The sequence below is a fragment of the Papio anubis genome, chromosome 14, assembly GCF_008728515.1.
Source record: "Papio anubis isolate 15944 chromosome 14, Panubis1.0, whole genome shotgun sequence".
NCBI lineage: Eukaryota > Metazoa > Chordata > Mammalia > Primates > Cercopithecidae > Papio > Papio anubis.
The window spans coordinates 61,768,088-61,781,487 of record NC_044989.1 but is presented as its reverse complement, the minus strand read 5'-3'; the positions used below and the strand labels follow the sequence as shown (position 1 = coordinate 61,781,487).

Genomic DNA, 13,400 nt, shown 5'->3' with positions numbered 1-13,400 from the left:
GACAGAACTCTGTTAGATTTTTTTTTTTTTGAAACAGAGTTTTGATCCTGTTGCCCAGACTGGAGTGTGGTGGCATGATATCAGCTCACTGCAACCTCCACCTCCCAGGATTCAAGTGATTCTCCTGCTTCAGCCTCCTGAGTAGCTGGGATTACAGGCGCACGCCGCCACACCCTGCTAATTTTTGTAGTTTTAGTAGAGACCATGTTAGGCTGGTCTTGAACTCCTGACCTCGTGATCCACCTGCCTAGGCCTCTAAAAGTGCTGGGATTACAAGCATGAGCCACTGCGCCGACCGCTAGATTTTTTAACTGTGTCCATTATAGGCACTAGAAATCTTGACTCTTAAAATTATAGCATGGTTCACCTGGTCCATGATTCTGTATTTAACAGTACCACAGGAGGTCGTAAATTCTGGACTTTTTGAAGACCATGAAAAAGTTTGTTGAGACTAACATAAAACTTCGCTTCTGGCCCCGGTTGTCATAGCTAGGAGTGGATTTAGGAAGTTTAGTACACTTACTTTGAGAATTGATTTCTCTAAGGGCATTTTTTGTTTATTTTGAAATGTTCTGAGTTCTGTATGATTGCTTTCAGTCAGTGGTTTTCAGACTTCATTTCAGCAGTGTAACTTAAATATCTAAAATAGGTGATGGCAATGAATGGGTTTCTTTGGTAGCTTTTTTCCAATGAAAGTTTCTAACTAGCTTTCTGATCATAAAAGCAGTATTTTCTCTCTCCCTCCCCTTTCTCCCTCCCCTTTCTCCCTCCCCTTTCTCCCTCCTTCTCCCACTGTCCCCTCCTTCCCCCACTGTCCCCTCCTTCCCCCACTTTCCCCTCCTTCCCCCACCTTTCCCCCCTTTCTCCCCCCTTTTCCCCCCTTTTCCCCCCTTCTCTCCCTCTCCTCCCTCTCTTTGTTCTCCCCCACCTCTCTCCTCTGTGGCATGAACATGGCTCATTGCAGCCTAGACCTCCCAAGTTCATGCAATCCTCTCACCTCAGCCTCCTGAGTATCTGGGAGGACAGATACGCACCACCATGCCTGGCTAATATTTTAAAATTTTTAATAGAGATTGAGTCTCGCCCATGTGTACCAGGCTAGTCTTGAACTCCTGGGTTCAAGCAGTCCTCCCGCCTCAGCCTCCCAAAGTGCTGGGATTACAGGTGCGAGCCACCGTGCCCAACCTAAAAGCAATCTTTTTGAGATGGAGTCTCACTCTGTCGCTCAAGCTAGAGTGCAGTGGTGCGATCTCAGCTCACTGCAGCCCCGTCTCCTGGGTTCAAGTGATTCTTGTGCCTCAGCCTCCTGAACAGCTGGGATTACAGGTGTGCGCCACCACCCCTGGTTAGTTTTTCTTTCTTTTTTTTTTTTTTTTTTGAGACGGAGGCTTGCTCGGTCGTCCAGGCTGGAGTTCAGTGGTGCGATCTCAGCTTACTTCATTCTCCGCCTCCCGTGTTCAAGCAGTTCCACTGCCTCAGCCTCCTGAGGAGCTGGGACTACTGGTGTGTGCCACCACACCCAGCTAATTTTTGTAATTTTAATAGAGATGGGGTTTTACCATGTTGGCCAGGATGGTCTCAATCTCCTGACCTCGTGATCCGCCCACCTTGGCCTCCCAAAGTGCTGGGATTACAGGTGTGAACCATTGCACACTTTAGTAGAGATGCGGTTTTACCATGTTGGCCAGGCTGGTCTTGAACTCCTGACCTCAAGTGATTCGCTGGCTTCAGCCTCCCAAAGTGTTGGGATTCTAAATGTGAGCCATTGAGCCTGGTCAAAAGCAGTCTTTTCAGTGTGATGTTGGCTATGCTTGTCTTGATCTGCTGACCTCATGTTATTCGCTGACTCTAGAGTGCGGTGGCGCAATCTCGGCTCACTGCAAGCTCCACCTCCTGGGTTCACGCCATTCTCCTGTCTTAGCCTCCCGAGTAGCTGGGACTACAGGTGCCCACCACCACGCCCAGCTAATTTTTTGTATTTTTAGCAGAGACAGGGTTTCACCGTGTTAGCCAGGATGGTCTCGATCTCCTGACCTCGTGATCCGCCCGCTTCGGCCTCCCAGAGTGCTGAGATTACAGGCTTGAGCCACTGCGCCTGGCCTTTTTTTTTTTTGGAGATGGAGCCTCATTTTGTCTCCCAGACTGGAGTGCAGTGGTGTGACTGCGGCTCACTGCAACCTCTGCCTCCTGGGTTCAAGCAATTCTCCTTCCTCAGCCTCCCAAGTAGCTGGGATTACACGTGTCTACCACCACACCTGGCTAATTTTTGTATTTTTAGTAGAGACAGGGTTTCAGTATGTTTGCCAGTTCTGGTCTAGAACTCCTGATCTCGAGTGATCTGCCCACCTCGGCCTCCCAAAGTGCTGGGATTACATGCGTGAGCCGCCATGCCTGGCCTCTGTGTGAAAAATTAAATACAGAATATACAAAATACAGACTCTGAAAGGCCTTTGAACTTGTCTTTTTTCTTTTCTCTTCTCTAAAAAACACATAAGTTCAGATATTTCCAAATCTAAAAATTATGAAGATCAGATCATCATAAATTTTCTTCTTTCAGAAATGTAACATAGGTGTTTTGTCTGTACATAAGATTTTGCCTTATTTTCAGACAGCCTTTTAAAGGTATAACCATAAAAATCACTTGATTATATAGTTTATTTTCAGTAGATTTACAGAGTTGTGCAACTATCATCACATTCTAATTTGAGAGTATTTCCATCATCCCCCAAAGATCACTCATGCCTGTTTCACCTTATTGTAAAGAGTTAGGGCTAGGTGAGGTGTCTCATGCCTGTAATCCCAGCACTTTGGGAGGCCAAGGCGGGCGGATCACGAACAAGGTCAGGAGATCGAGACCATCCTGGCTAACATGGTGAAACCCCCATCGCTACCAAAAATACAAAAAATTAGCGGGGCATGGTGGTGGGCGCCTGTAGTCCCACCTATTCTGGAGGCTGAGGCAGGAGAATGGCGTGAACTTGGGAGGCGGAGCTTGCAGTGATCTGAGATCTCAGTACTGCACTTGAGCCTGGGCGACAGTGCGAGACTCTGTCTCAAAAAAAAAAAAAAAAAGTAGCTGGAATGGTTATGCTACCATCAAATTGATGGATGTCAGTTGTTACTAATTATGGGTTAATGAGCATTGTTATGCATTTATTTTCCAGTACTACTATGATTAGTTCCTTAGGACAAAAAGCTAGAATTGCTGGGTTAAAGGAATGTATATTTTAAATATTGATGAATATTGCCAAATTGCCTTCCAAAAAGTTCATATGAACTTATACTCACCAACAATGGATAACTTTGCTTTTAGGCAGTTTAAATCTTATGCATGGAAAGCACATTGTATAACTCTTCAGTGTACCTCTAGGGAATTCCAGAGCACAGTTTCAAAAACTATGAAAAAATTTGTTGAGAAACTTTCCAAAACTCAGAAACCACTTAACTGTAATGTATTTTTATCAGAAGTACCTTGAGTTTTATTTTAAACTTTTTTTTTTGGTTTGTTTTGGAGACAGTTTTGCTCTGTCACCCAGGCTGGAGTGCAATGGCGTGATTTCGGCTCACTGCAACCTCTGCCTCCCAGGTTCAAGCCCTTCTTGTGCCCTCAGTCTCCTGAGTATTATAGGTGCCTGCCACCACACTGGTAATTTTTTTATTTTTAGTAGAGACGGTTTTACCATGTTGGTCGGGCTGATCTCGAATTCCTGACCTCAGGTGATCCACCCACCTCAGCCTCCAAAAGTGCTGAGATTTTAAACATTTATGTTTTTAAGGTAAGATTACTTAATGTTTAATAAGGCAAAATAGTGTGTAGTATGTACTGTGGAAAGGTTTCTATTTAAAGGAGGACTAAAATATACCTTAGAGCTGAATAATATTAGCTTCAGTTAGGAGTATCACTGTTTATCAGGAGTAATTGCAGAATAATCTGTTTATTCAGTTTTTATAAAATCAATCTTATAGAATTGTGTTTTTTAAAGATTAGTAGTTGTAACCTAATTTTATTTGCTTTTTTTTTAAAATTAGGATATATCAACTCAAGAAAGTAACATATTAGGGGCATTCTGTGATATGAATGTAAGTGTTTACCTTTTTTATTCTTTTATGGAAAATATTATTTTTCTTTTTTTAACAAAGCCTCATCCTTATGTTTTATTATTTATGTATGTCTTTTGAGTTTCTCATCAGTATCTTTCCAGTATTGCTAATAAGATAATAATTATTCGTGTGTTTTCAAATAATGACATATTTTATTTTCCCAGGATGTAGAAGTACCATTGCATTTGCTTCGTTATGTATGTTTGTTTTGTGGGAAAAATGGCCTTTCTCTCATGAAGGATTGCTTTGAATATGGAACTCCTGAAACTTTGCCATTTCTTATAGCACATGCGTTTATTACAGTTGTGTCTAATGTAAGTATTGTTTTGAATTGATCTTAATTTGGGAGCAATGTCTAGCATATCAGTAACATGAATTTTATGCTCTGAAAAGGTTTTGAATGATTTGCATGTATAATTTTTTTTTTTTGGTTTTGACAAAATGAGTACAGAAACATTTTAACAGTCTTTATTATTAAGATTAGAGTTTGAATAAAATTTAAAGTTACTGTTTTAAAGCTAAAAGGAGTCATGGCTATAACTATCTATTTAATCTAAAATAGATAGGTGACGGTGCAGAAAACTTTTGCTTTTTTATGTTTTAACTTTTTGTTTTGTTTTGTTTTGAGACAGGGTCTCACTCTGTTGCCTAGGCTGCAGCTTCTACCTCCTGGGCTCAGGTGACCCTCCCACCTCACCCTCCTGAGTAGCTGGGACTAGAGGTGTGCACCACCATGCCTGGCTGAATTTTTGTACTTTTTTTTAGAGAGGGTTTCACCATGTTGCCCAGGCCATTTTAAACTTGCTCTGCCTGGGATTCAGTCCTGGGAAATATTTGACTTTTTAGTTTATTGCTTACTTTAAATTATGCTTGCCTAGGTTACTATTGTAGTATGCCTGAATTCTCTCTATATTACACATGAAGATGTAACATTTCTTCTTGCCTTTGAAAATAGGGTAATTCTTCTGCATCCTGTGAATGTCAGTTTACTGTGAAGCACAGTGGATATGGAAAGAAAGATACTTTTATTTTTTTTTCAGACAGAGTCTCGCTCTGTCCCCCAGGCTGGAGTGCAGTGGTGCACTCTCAGCTCACTGCACCCTCTGCCTCCTGGGTTCAAGCGATTCTTCTGCCTCAGCCTCCCGAGTAGCTGGGACTATAGGCGTGAGGTACCATGCCTGGCTAATTTTTGTATTTTTAGTACATGTTGGCCAGGCTGGTCTCAAACTCCTGACCTCATGATCCACCCACCTTGGCCTCCCAAAGTGCTGGGATTACAGGCATGAGCCACCACGCCCGGCCTGGAAAGAAAGATATTTAAATACTCATATATTAAAATTCATCCTTTAATAACCTATTCTGGTCATCATTTAAAAAATTGGTAAAGCAAAAGTTCAGTGTACCTTTACCAAACCCTGAAATCTTGTGTAATGGAATTACCTTAATTAATAGCTAATATCAGCTGTTTAAATTATCTATAAAATAAAAATATTGAGTGAAAAGGTACTCAACCAAACATTTTGTTGCATTGCTTCCAATGCTATGTGCTTTGCAGTGATGTCGTACATTGGAAACAACACTGACATTACTAAAATTGGTAATAAATGATTATTGTGAAGGTCATTTTTAGTTAAAAAATTCCATGCATTCTGATAGGTTGAAAATATTACATACAGTAGTAGTATATAGCATGTAGGTTAATAATGTAGCTTTTTTTTTGAGACGGAGTCTTGCTCTGTTGCCCAGGCTGGAGTGCAGTCGCATGATCTTGGCCCACTGTAAGCTCCGCTTCCCGGGTTCATGCCATTCTTCTGCCTCAGCCTCCCGAGTAGCTGGGACTACAGGCGGCCACCACTGCACCTGGCTAATTTTTTGTATTTATTTTTTTAGTAGAGACAAGGTTTCACTGTATTAGCCAGGATGGTCTTGATCTGCTGACATTGTGATCTGCCCACCTCGGCCTCCCAAAGTGCTGGGATTACAGGCGTGAGCCCCTGCGCCCTACCTTTTTTTAGACAGAGTCTGGCTCTGTTGCCCAGGCTGGAGTGCAGTGGCATGATCTGGCTCACTGCAACCTCCGTCTCCCGGATTTAAGCGATTCTCCTGCTTCAGCCTCCCGAATAGCTGGGACTACAGGTGCATGCCACTATGCCTGGTTAATTTTTATATTTTTAATAGAGATGGGGTTTCACCATGTCGTCTAGGCTGGTCTCAAACTCCTAACCTCAGGTGATCCTCCTACCTCAGCCTCCCAAAGTGCTGGGATTACATGCGTGAGCCACTGTGTGTGATCTAAGCCTTAATTTTTTTCATTTGCAAAATGGCAATGATGATGGTATCCATCTACCTTAGAGGATTGTTGTGAGGTTTAAAATGAGAAAGAAAGATTTTAAGCTCATAATGTAGCACTTGACATATAAAGTATGTAGTAACTGGTAGCTTTTACTAACTTCGGCTGTTATTAAATACTTAAGTGATCCTGTTATTCTGATTGAACTTACTTGTTTGATAGGAAGTTTTATGTACTTTGGCATTCTCTGAGAGAAAATATCTCAATTTAGTTAAGTGAAATGCTGTGATAACATTTTTAGTTTACACTGGTAATTTTGGAGAGGGCATATAATTTTGAAACACCAAATTATCAAAGGGTTTACTTAATCAGGAATATTACATAAACCTGAATTAAACTGTTTCTTGAATTTATTTGTACTAATTTTTGGTTAACAGTCTAGTATGGAAGGCTTGTTAAAGAGTTTATTACTGTATGTTTATAAGTTATTGTTTACAGGATTTTTTTTTTCCATTATCTGTTTTTTTGAGACAGAGTCTCACTCTGTCACCCAGGCTAGAGTTCAGTGTCACGATCTTGGCTCACTGCAGCGTCCACCTCCCGAGTTCAAGCGATTGTCCTGCCTCAGTCTCCCTAGTGGCTGGGATAACTAGTGCATGATACCACACCCGGCTAATTTTTGTGTTTTTGGTAGACACAGGGTTTCGCCATGTTGTCCAGGCTGGTCTCAAAATCCTGTCCTTCCATGATCTGCCCACCTCGGCCTCCCAAAGTGCTGGGATTACAGGCTTGAGCCACTGCACCTGGCCTTTGTTTTGGTTTTGTTTTTGTTTTGAGAGAGAGGTCTGCTGTGCGGTAGCATAATAGCAGCTCACTGCAGCGTTAACCTCCCAGGCTCAAGCAAACCTCCTGTGTCAGCCTCCCAAGTACCTGCAACTAAAGGTGCATGCCACCATGCCTGGCTAAATTAAAAATTGTTTTTGTAGAGATGGAGTTATACTGTTGCCCAACCTGTATAGTTACCCTTTACTAAATAGCAAGGTTTAGGCTTAGATTCTGTTTTGTCTTTCTCTTCAGCTCTTTTATGACTGCTAATTAGTGGGCTGTTGACAATTTGCATAGTTTTCTTTATCTTGCAACTCAACTGAGGCCATCAAAGCAAAGTTGTACTATTTAAATTAATAATGTATTTTTTGAACACCATAATACTATAATACTATATAATCTGTGTTTGTTAATTTTCTGAGAATAATAACTCAATGGAGTTAAGCTTTAATTGGCATCTTTTCCTTATAAAAAAATAGATTGGCTCTCTGCAAGTTAATTTTTCATATAGTTAATATTTTAGTGTACATTAACAGTTTAGAGTTCTTTTTGTAATCAAGCTTACTACAGAAGTTGTGCTTTATTTATTTATTTCATAGTAATTTCCTCTAGTGGGTCATTGTATAAACCCTAATCATTTTTATATGTTCATTCCTTTTCTTGCGAAGTGGGCAACTTGTTTAGCCATGGTGTTTTGGCTTCAATAGGGTGAGGTCTCTATTTGGGAATCTCTGAATTTCACAGGAAGGAGTAGAACTATATTTAGCAATGAAAAAAAATAGTATTAGATTTTAGGGCAATCCTTTGTAAAGAAAAGAAAATAACTCATAAATAACTTATGGCAAGACAGATAAGGGCTGACATTACTGAATAACTCTTTTTCTCAGTTTATTATAGTAAATTACACATTCAGAAGAGAACATGTTTATAGCATTTCCTGGGATTCAGGAAATGATCCCATTCTGTTTATTTTCTAGGATGATTTCCTCCTCACTTAAAGAAAAAAAAAATCTGTATATTTATTTTGAGACTGGCTAATTTTTGTGTTTTTGGTAGAGACAGTGTTTCACCATGTTCCCCAGGCTGGTCTTGAACTCCTGGGCTCAAACGATCTGCCTGCCTCGGCCTCCTAAAGTGCTGGGATTACAGGTGTGTGCCGCTGCACCTGGCTGATTTCCTCACTCTTACTGAGGAAAAGTAACTTTGTCAGATGGTGTTTTTTTTTTTGTTTTTTTTGAAACGGAGTCTCACTCTGTTGCCAGGCTGGATTGCAGTGGCATGATCTCTGCTTACCGCAGCCTCCGCCTCCTGGGTTCAAGCAATTCTCCTGCCTCAGCTTCCTGAGTAGCTGGAACTACAGGCATGCACCACCACGTCCAGCTAATTTTTGTATTTTTAGTAGAGATGGGGTTTCGCCATGTTGGCCAGGATGGTCTCGATCTCTTGACCTTGTGATGCCTCCACCTCAGCCTCCCAGAGTGCTGGGATTACAGGTGTGAGCCACCGCGTCTGACTTGTGAGTTATTTTTTAAAACCTGAATCTAGAATCCTGAAATTGCATCTCAGGAAAACTCACTCTGCTCTGGGTTTGAATTATCAACAAAGAAAGGAAATTCTTACCTTATCAGATTAAGGTTCAAATCTGATAATAACATCAAGCCCAAACATTTATTTCAATCTCAAAAACTTTAACAGATTCTTAACTACAACTTCAGCAATTTTTTTTTTTTTTTTTTTTTGAGACGGAGTCTCGCTGTGTTTCCAGGTTGAGAGTGCAGTGGCCTGGATCTCAGCTCATTGCAAGCCCGGCCCCGGTTTTACTTACTCCTCCTGCCTCAGCCTCCCCGAAAGCTGGGACTACAGGCTTCACCACACCCCGCTAGTTGTATTTTTAGTAGAGACGGGTTTCACCGTGTTAGGCCAGGGATGGTCTCCCAACTCGACTCGGATCCGCCCGCCCTGCCTCCCAAAGTGCTGGGATTACAGGTTTGAGCCATCACAAACAAAGTTTTTTTTTGAGATGGAGTCTCGCCTGTTGCCCAGGCTGGAGTGCAGTGGCCCGATTCGTGCCTCTACTGTAGCTCCTCGGCCTGGTTCACGCTTATCTGCCTCAGCCTCCCGAGTAGCTGGGACTACAGGCTTCCCGCCATGTCTTCTGGCTAGTTTTTTGTATTTCTTAATAGAGACGGGGTTTCACCGTGTTAGCCAGGATGGTCTCATCTCCCGGACCTCGTGATCCCGCCCCATCTCGCCTCCCAGTGTTGGGATTACAGGCTTGAGCCAATCACCTGCCTTTTACTCAGCAATTCTTAACTAGCTCTGAGTTTTAGGAGATATCTCAGTTTGCACAAATATTATTCCACCTATTATATGGATCGTTCTTTAATAACAGCTGCACCCACAAGAAAACAATGAAGATCTTTATATAGTTTTCTTACTTTGCAAATGCAGTTTACTAACATTTAACACAGCTTGGAGAAATAGAACACAGAGACACACAAGTTTCTCCACTGAGACCCACATGAAAGTTAATTCTGCTTTTGTTGAGTTACATTTGGTTTTAGCTTACAGTATCGTTCCTCAGTCCTCAGCTCTTTGCCTGAGTTTGTCATCTCATAGATTACACCTTTTATTTATAAAGAATCCAATAGAGACAAGGGATTTATTTTGTTATGGAGGAGAAATAAGTGCAAATGAGGCTTAACAAAAGAACGTCACACAAAATATGCTTTAGACAAATTATTAAGTAGGAGATGTGGGTCAAAGGTACAAGCTTGTAGGGCTTAAGTAACATAGAGGGGGACACAATAACAATTTCTGAATGCTCAGTGTCCTAAGACTGCTTTTTAGAAATATATTAGCAAAGACTGTTTAATATCAGAAGCTAGGGTAGGATTACATATTTTTTTATATCTGTCTACTAGATAGGAGAATAGGAAATTAAGTTTTCATGATGCCACTTTGTCAGAACTAGGTTTGATGCAGAATGCTGTTTTTCTGCAGTTAGAGGGAGCAAGGAACTTTTTTTTTCTTTTTTTTCCCTATTTGAGAGTTTTAACCTAGAGGTTAGGAGGGCTGCTAGAATTCCGTTAGCACTAAGCAGGGATTGGGGAGATGCAAACCTGAAAAGCTCAAAACTTACAGTAAAATATGATAAAGGACACACTGTAGGATTAATGGCATATGGAATTTGGTTTTTATGATGGGATCTATAGTAGTGTTAAAGAATGCTGATTTTTATAACGATATAATCCTAGATTTGAATTGTACCTCTGTTGCATAGTATGTAATTTTGTTTTCATTAGTTTTATAAGCCTTACTTTTCTCATTTATCACAATGGGAATATTAAGGACTTAGTAAATGGTAGCTCTTTTTTGTATTAAAATTTTTTCTTGTATTTACATTTTTTTCATTTGGTATTTTTTATTGAAATTTTTACTCACTTGTGTCTGTGTATTCTAAAATAAAAGATATACCTATGTCCTCTGATGTATCTTGTATAAAATAGGATTTTTTAACCTTTTGTTAAAATTTGAAAAATAACATTCATACAGAAACGTACACAAAGTGATAACATGTGGCTCAGTGATTTATCAAAGCAAATACTTGTTTAACCATCACTCAAACCAAGAAACAGAACATTGTCAACTCCCCAGAAGCCTACCTTATGAGTCCTTCTGGCCATTAACTATTCCATCTCTTCTTCTTTAAAAATAAACACAATTCATACTTTAATGCTGATCATTCTCCTGCTGTTTTTTTTTTTAAGTTTTATCACCTAATCTTACATCCCTGAACACTATAATTTGGTTTTGTCTGTTTTCACCATGCAGTCAGAATCACATACTGTGCATTCTTTCATGCCTGGTTACTTTTTTTTAATGCTGAAATTTATATTGCATGTGTTTCTAGTATGTTCATTTTTATTGTTGAATAATCTTTTAAAATATACCAGTTTATTTTACTGGTGATGGACATTTAGGTTATTACAGTTCATATGGGTGTCAGCATTCTTTCATGTGTGTTTTGGTGCACATGTGTGTGCATTTAATTTGGATATATATTTAGTGGAATTTATCAGTAGGGTGTGTGTGTGTATGTATATAATAGATACAATTTTTGTTGTGTTTTTGAGATGGACTGTCGCTCTGTTGCCCAGTAGTGCAGTGGCATGATCTTGGCTCCCTGCAGTCTCTACCTCCTGGGTTCAAGCCATTCTCTTGCCTCAGCTTCCCAAGTAGCTGGGATTACAGGGACCTGCCACCAAGCCTGGCTAAATTTTTTGTACTTTTAGTAGAGAAGGGGTTTCACTATGTTGGCCAGCTTGGTCTCGAACTCCTGACCTCAGAGTGATCCGACTGCTTCAGCCTCCAAAGTGCTGGGATTATAGGTGTGAGCCACTGCACCTGACCTGTTATATATTTGTAATGACTAATGAGAATGAGCATGTTTTCATAGGCATATTAGTTATTTGGATTTTTTTTTTTTTTTTTGCGAAGTACCTGTTTAAATCTTTTCCCATTTGCAAAGTTGGATTGTCTTTTTCTTGCTGATGTTTAGGAGTTCCTTATGTGTTTTAGATAGAAGTCTTTTTAGGTAGAAGTCTTTTGTTTGATATATGTATTGCCAATATCTTCCACTCTCATGTTGCTTTTCACTGTTGTGTTTAAGAAATATTATGCATCAAGCTTCATATTGTATAATTTGTCAGTGTTTTTCTTTATGGTTAAGGTTTTCATTTTTGATTGAAAAAGTCATTTTTTACTCTAAGGCCGTGAAGATACTTACAAAGTTTTTTTTGCTCACTGCAACCTCCGCCTTTTGGGTTCAAGTGATTCTCCTGCCTCAGCCTCCTAAGTAGCTGAGACTACAGACATTTGCCACCACGCCCAGCTAATTTTTTGTATTTTTAGTATATGTGGGGTTTCACCATGTTGGCCAGGATGGTATCGATATCCTGACCTTGTGATCCGCCTGCCTCGGCCCCTCAAAGTGCTGGGATTACAGGTGTGAGCCACCATGCCTGGCCAAAGTTTTTGTTTCTTTGAAAAGTTCTTTTATTTTTTCTTGCTTCCTTGATCAGGAAACAAGTATCATTGCTTTACTTTTCATATTTTGATCTATTCAACTGCAGTACGTTTATATTTATAGTTTCGGGAAGGGATTAAGATTCATTTTCCTTTTCATAGAGATATCCAGTGTTCCTAACAGTGTCACAAAGACAGTCATTTCTTTGTTCTGTAGTACTACTTTTGTTGCACAGGTTAGTCTTGAACTCCTGGCCTGAAGTGATCCTTCCATCTCGGCCTCCAAAAGTATTGGTTACGGGTGACTCATGCCTCATCACTACACTGAGCCAAATCAGATGTCTTTATGTGCATGGGTTTGGGCTCTCTGGCACAGTACACTATTTTGTTTCCTTAATTTTGTGCTGTTTTGCCCATTGCCTTAATTATTGAAACTTTACAAGAAGTCTTGCTCTCTGGGAAAGCAAGTGCTACTTCCCTGTCGTATTTCTCTCCCCTCCGCTCCCCTCCCCTCCGCTCCCCTCTGTTCCCCTCTCCTCTCCTCTGTTTTTGAGACAGTCTTACTTTGTCACCTAGGCTGGAGTGCAGTGGGACGATCTTGGCTCACTGCAACCTCCGTCTCCTGGGGTTCAAGTGATTCTCCTGTCTCAGCATCCCAAGTAGCTGGGATCACACGTGTGCGTCACCACTCCCAGCTCATTTTTTTTTTTTTTTGTATTTTCGGTAGAGACAGAGTTTCACCATGCTGGCCAAACTGGTCTTGAACTCCTGACCTCAGGTGGTCTGCCCACCTCGGCCTCCTAGAGTGCTGGGATTACAGGCGTGAGCCACTGCACCCAACCTCTCCTTGTTGTGTTTCTTAGAGAGTTTTGGCTCTTCTTGGACTTTGTGCTTTAAATGAGTTTTGTAAGTTCTGCACATAAACCTTTTTGGATTGCACTGAATCTATAGATGAATTTCGGGAGAACTATTATCTTCACGACAAATATGGCATATGTCTCCTTATTTACATGTTCTTTAATTGTTTTCCAGCTTTTTCTGTAGAGGTCTCATATCTGGTTAGATTATTTCTGGACACATGATATTTTTGATACTGTTGTTAAGGGAATCTTTTTGAAAACTGTGTTATTTGTTGCTGGTGTGTAAGAAAAAAGCA

At 40.5% G+C, this 13,400-nt stretch overlaps 1 protein-coding gene across 1 annotated transcript in view; it reads left to right on the top strand.

The window, feature by feature from the left end:
* The window catches only part of USP34 (ubiquitin specific peptidase 34), a 292,591-nt gene that overhangs the window by 73,353 nt on the left and 205,838 nt on the right, over positions 1-13,400 (top strand). Inside the window, exons 4-5 of the mRNA XM_031655230.1 lie at positions 4,030-4,080; positions 4,266-4,415. Of these exons, the coding sequence (XP_031511090.1) occupies positions 4,030-4,080; positions 4,266-4,415 (201 nt within the window). The remainder of the gene's footprint in view (positions 1-4,029; positions 4,081-4,265; positions 4,416-13,400) is intronic.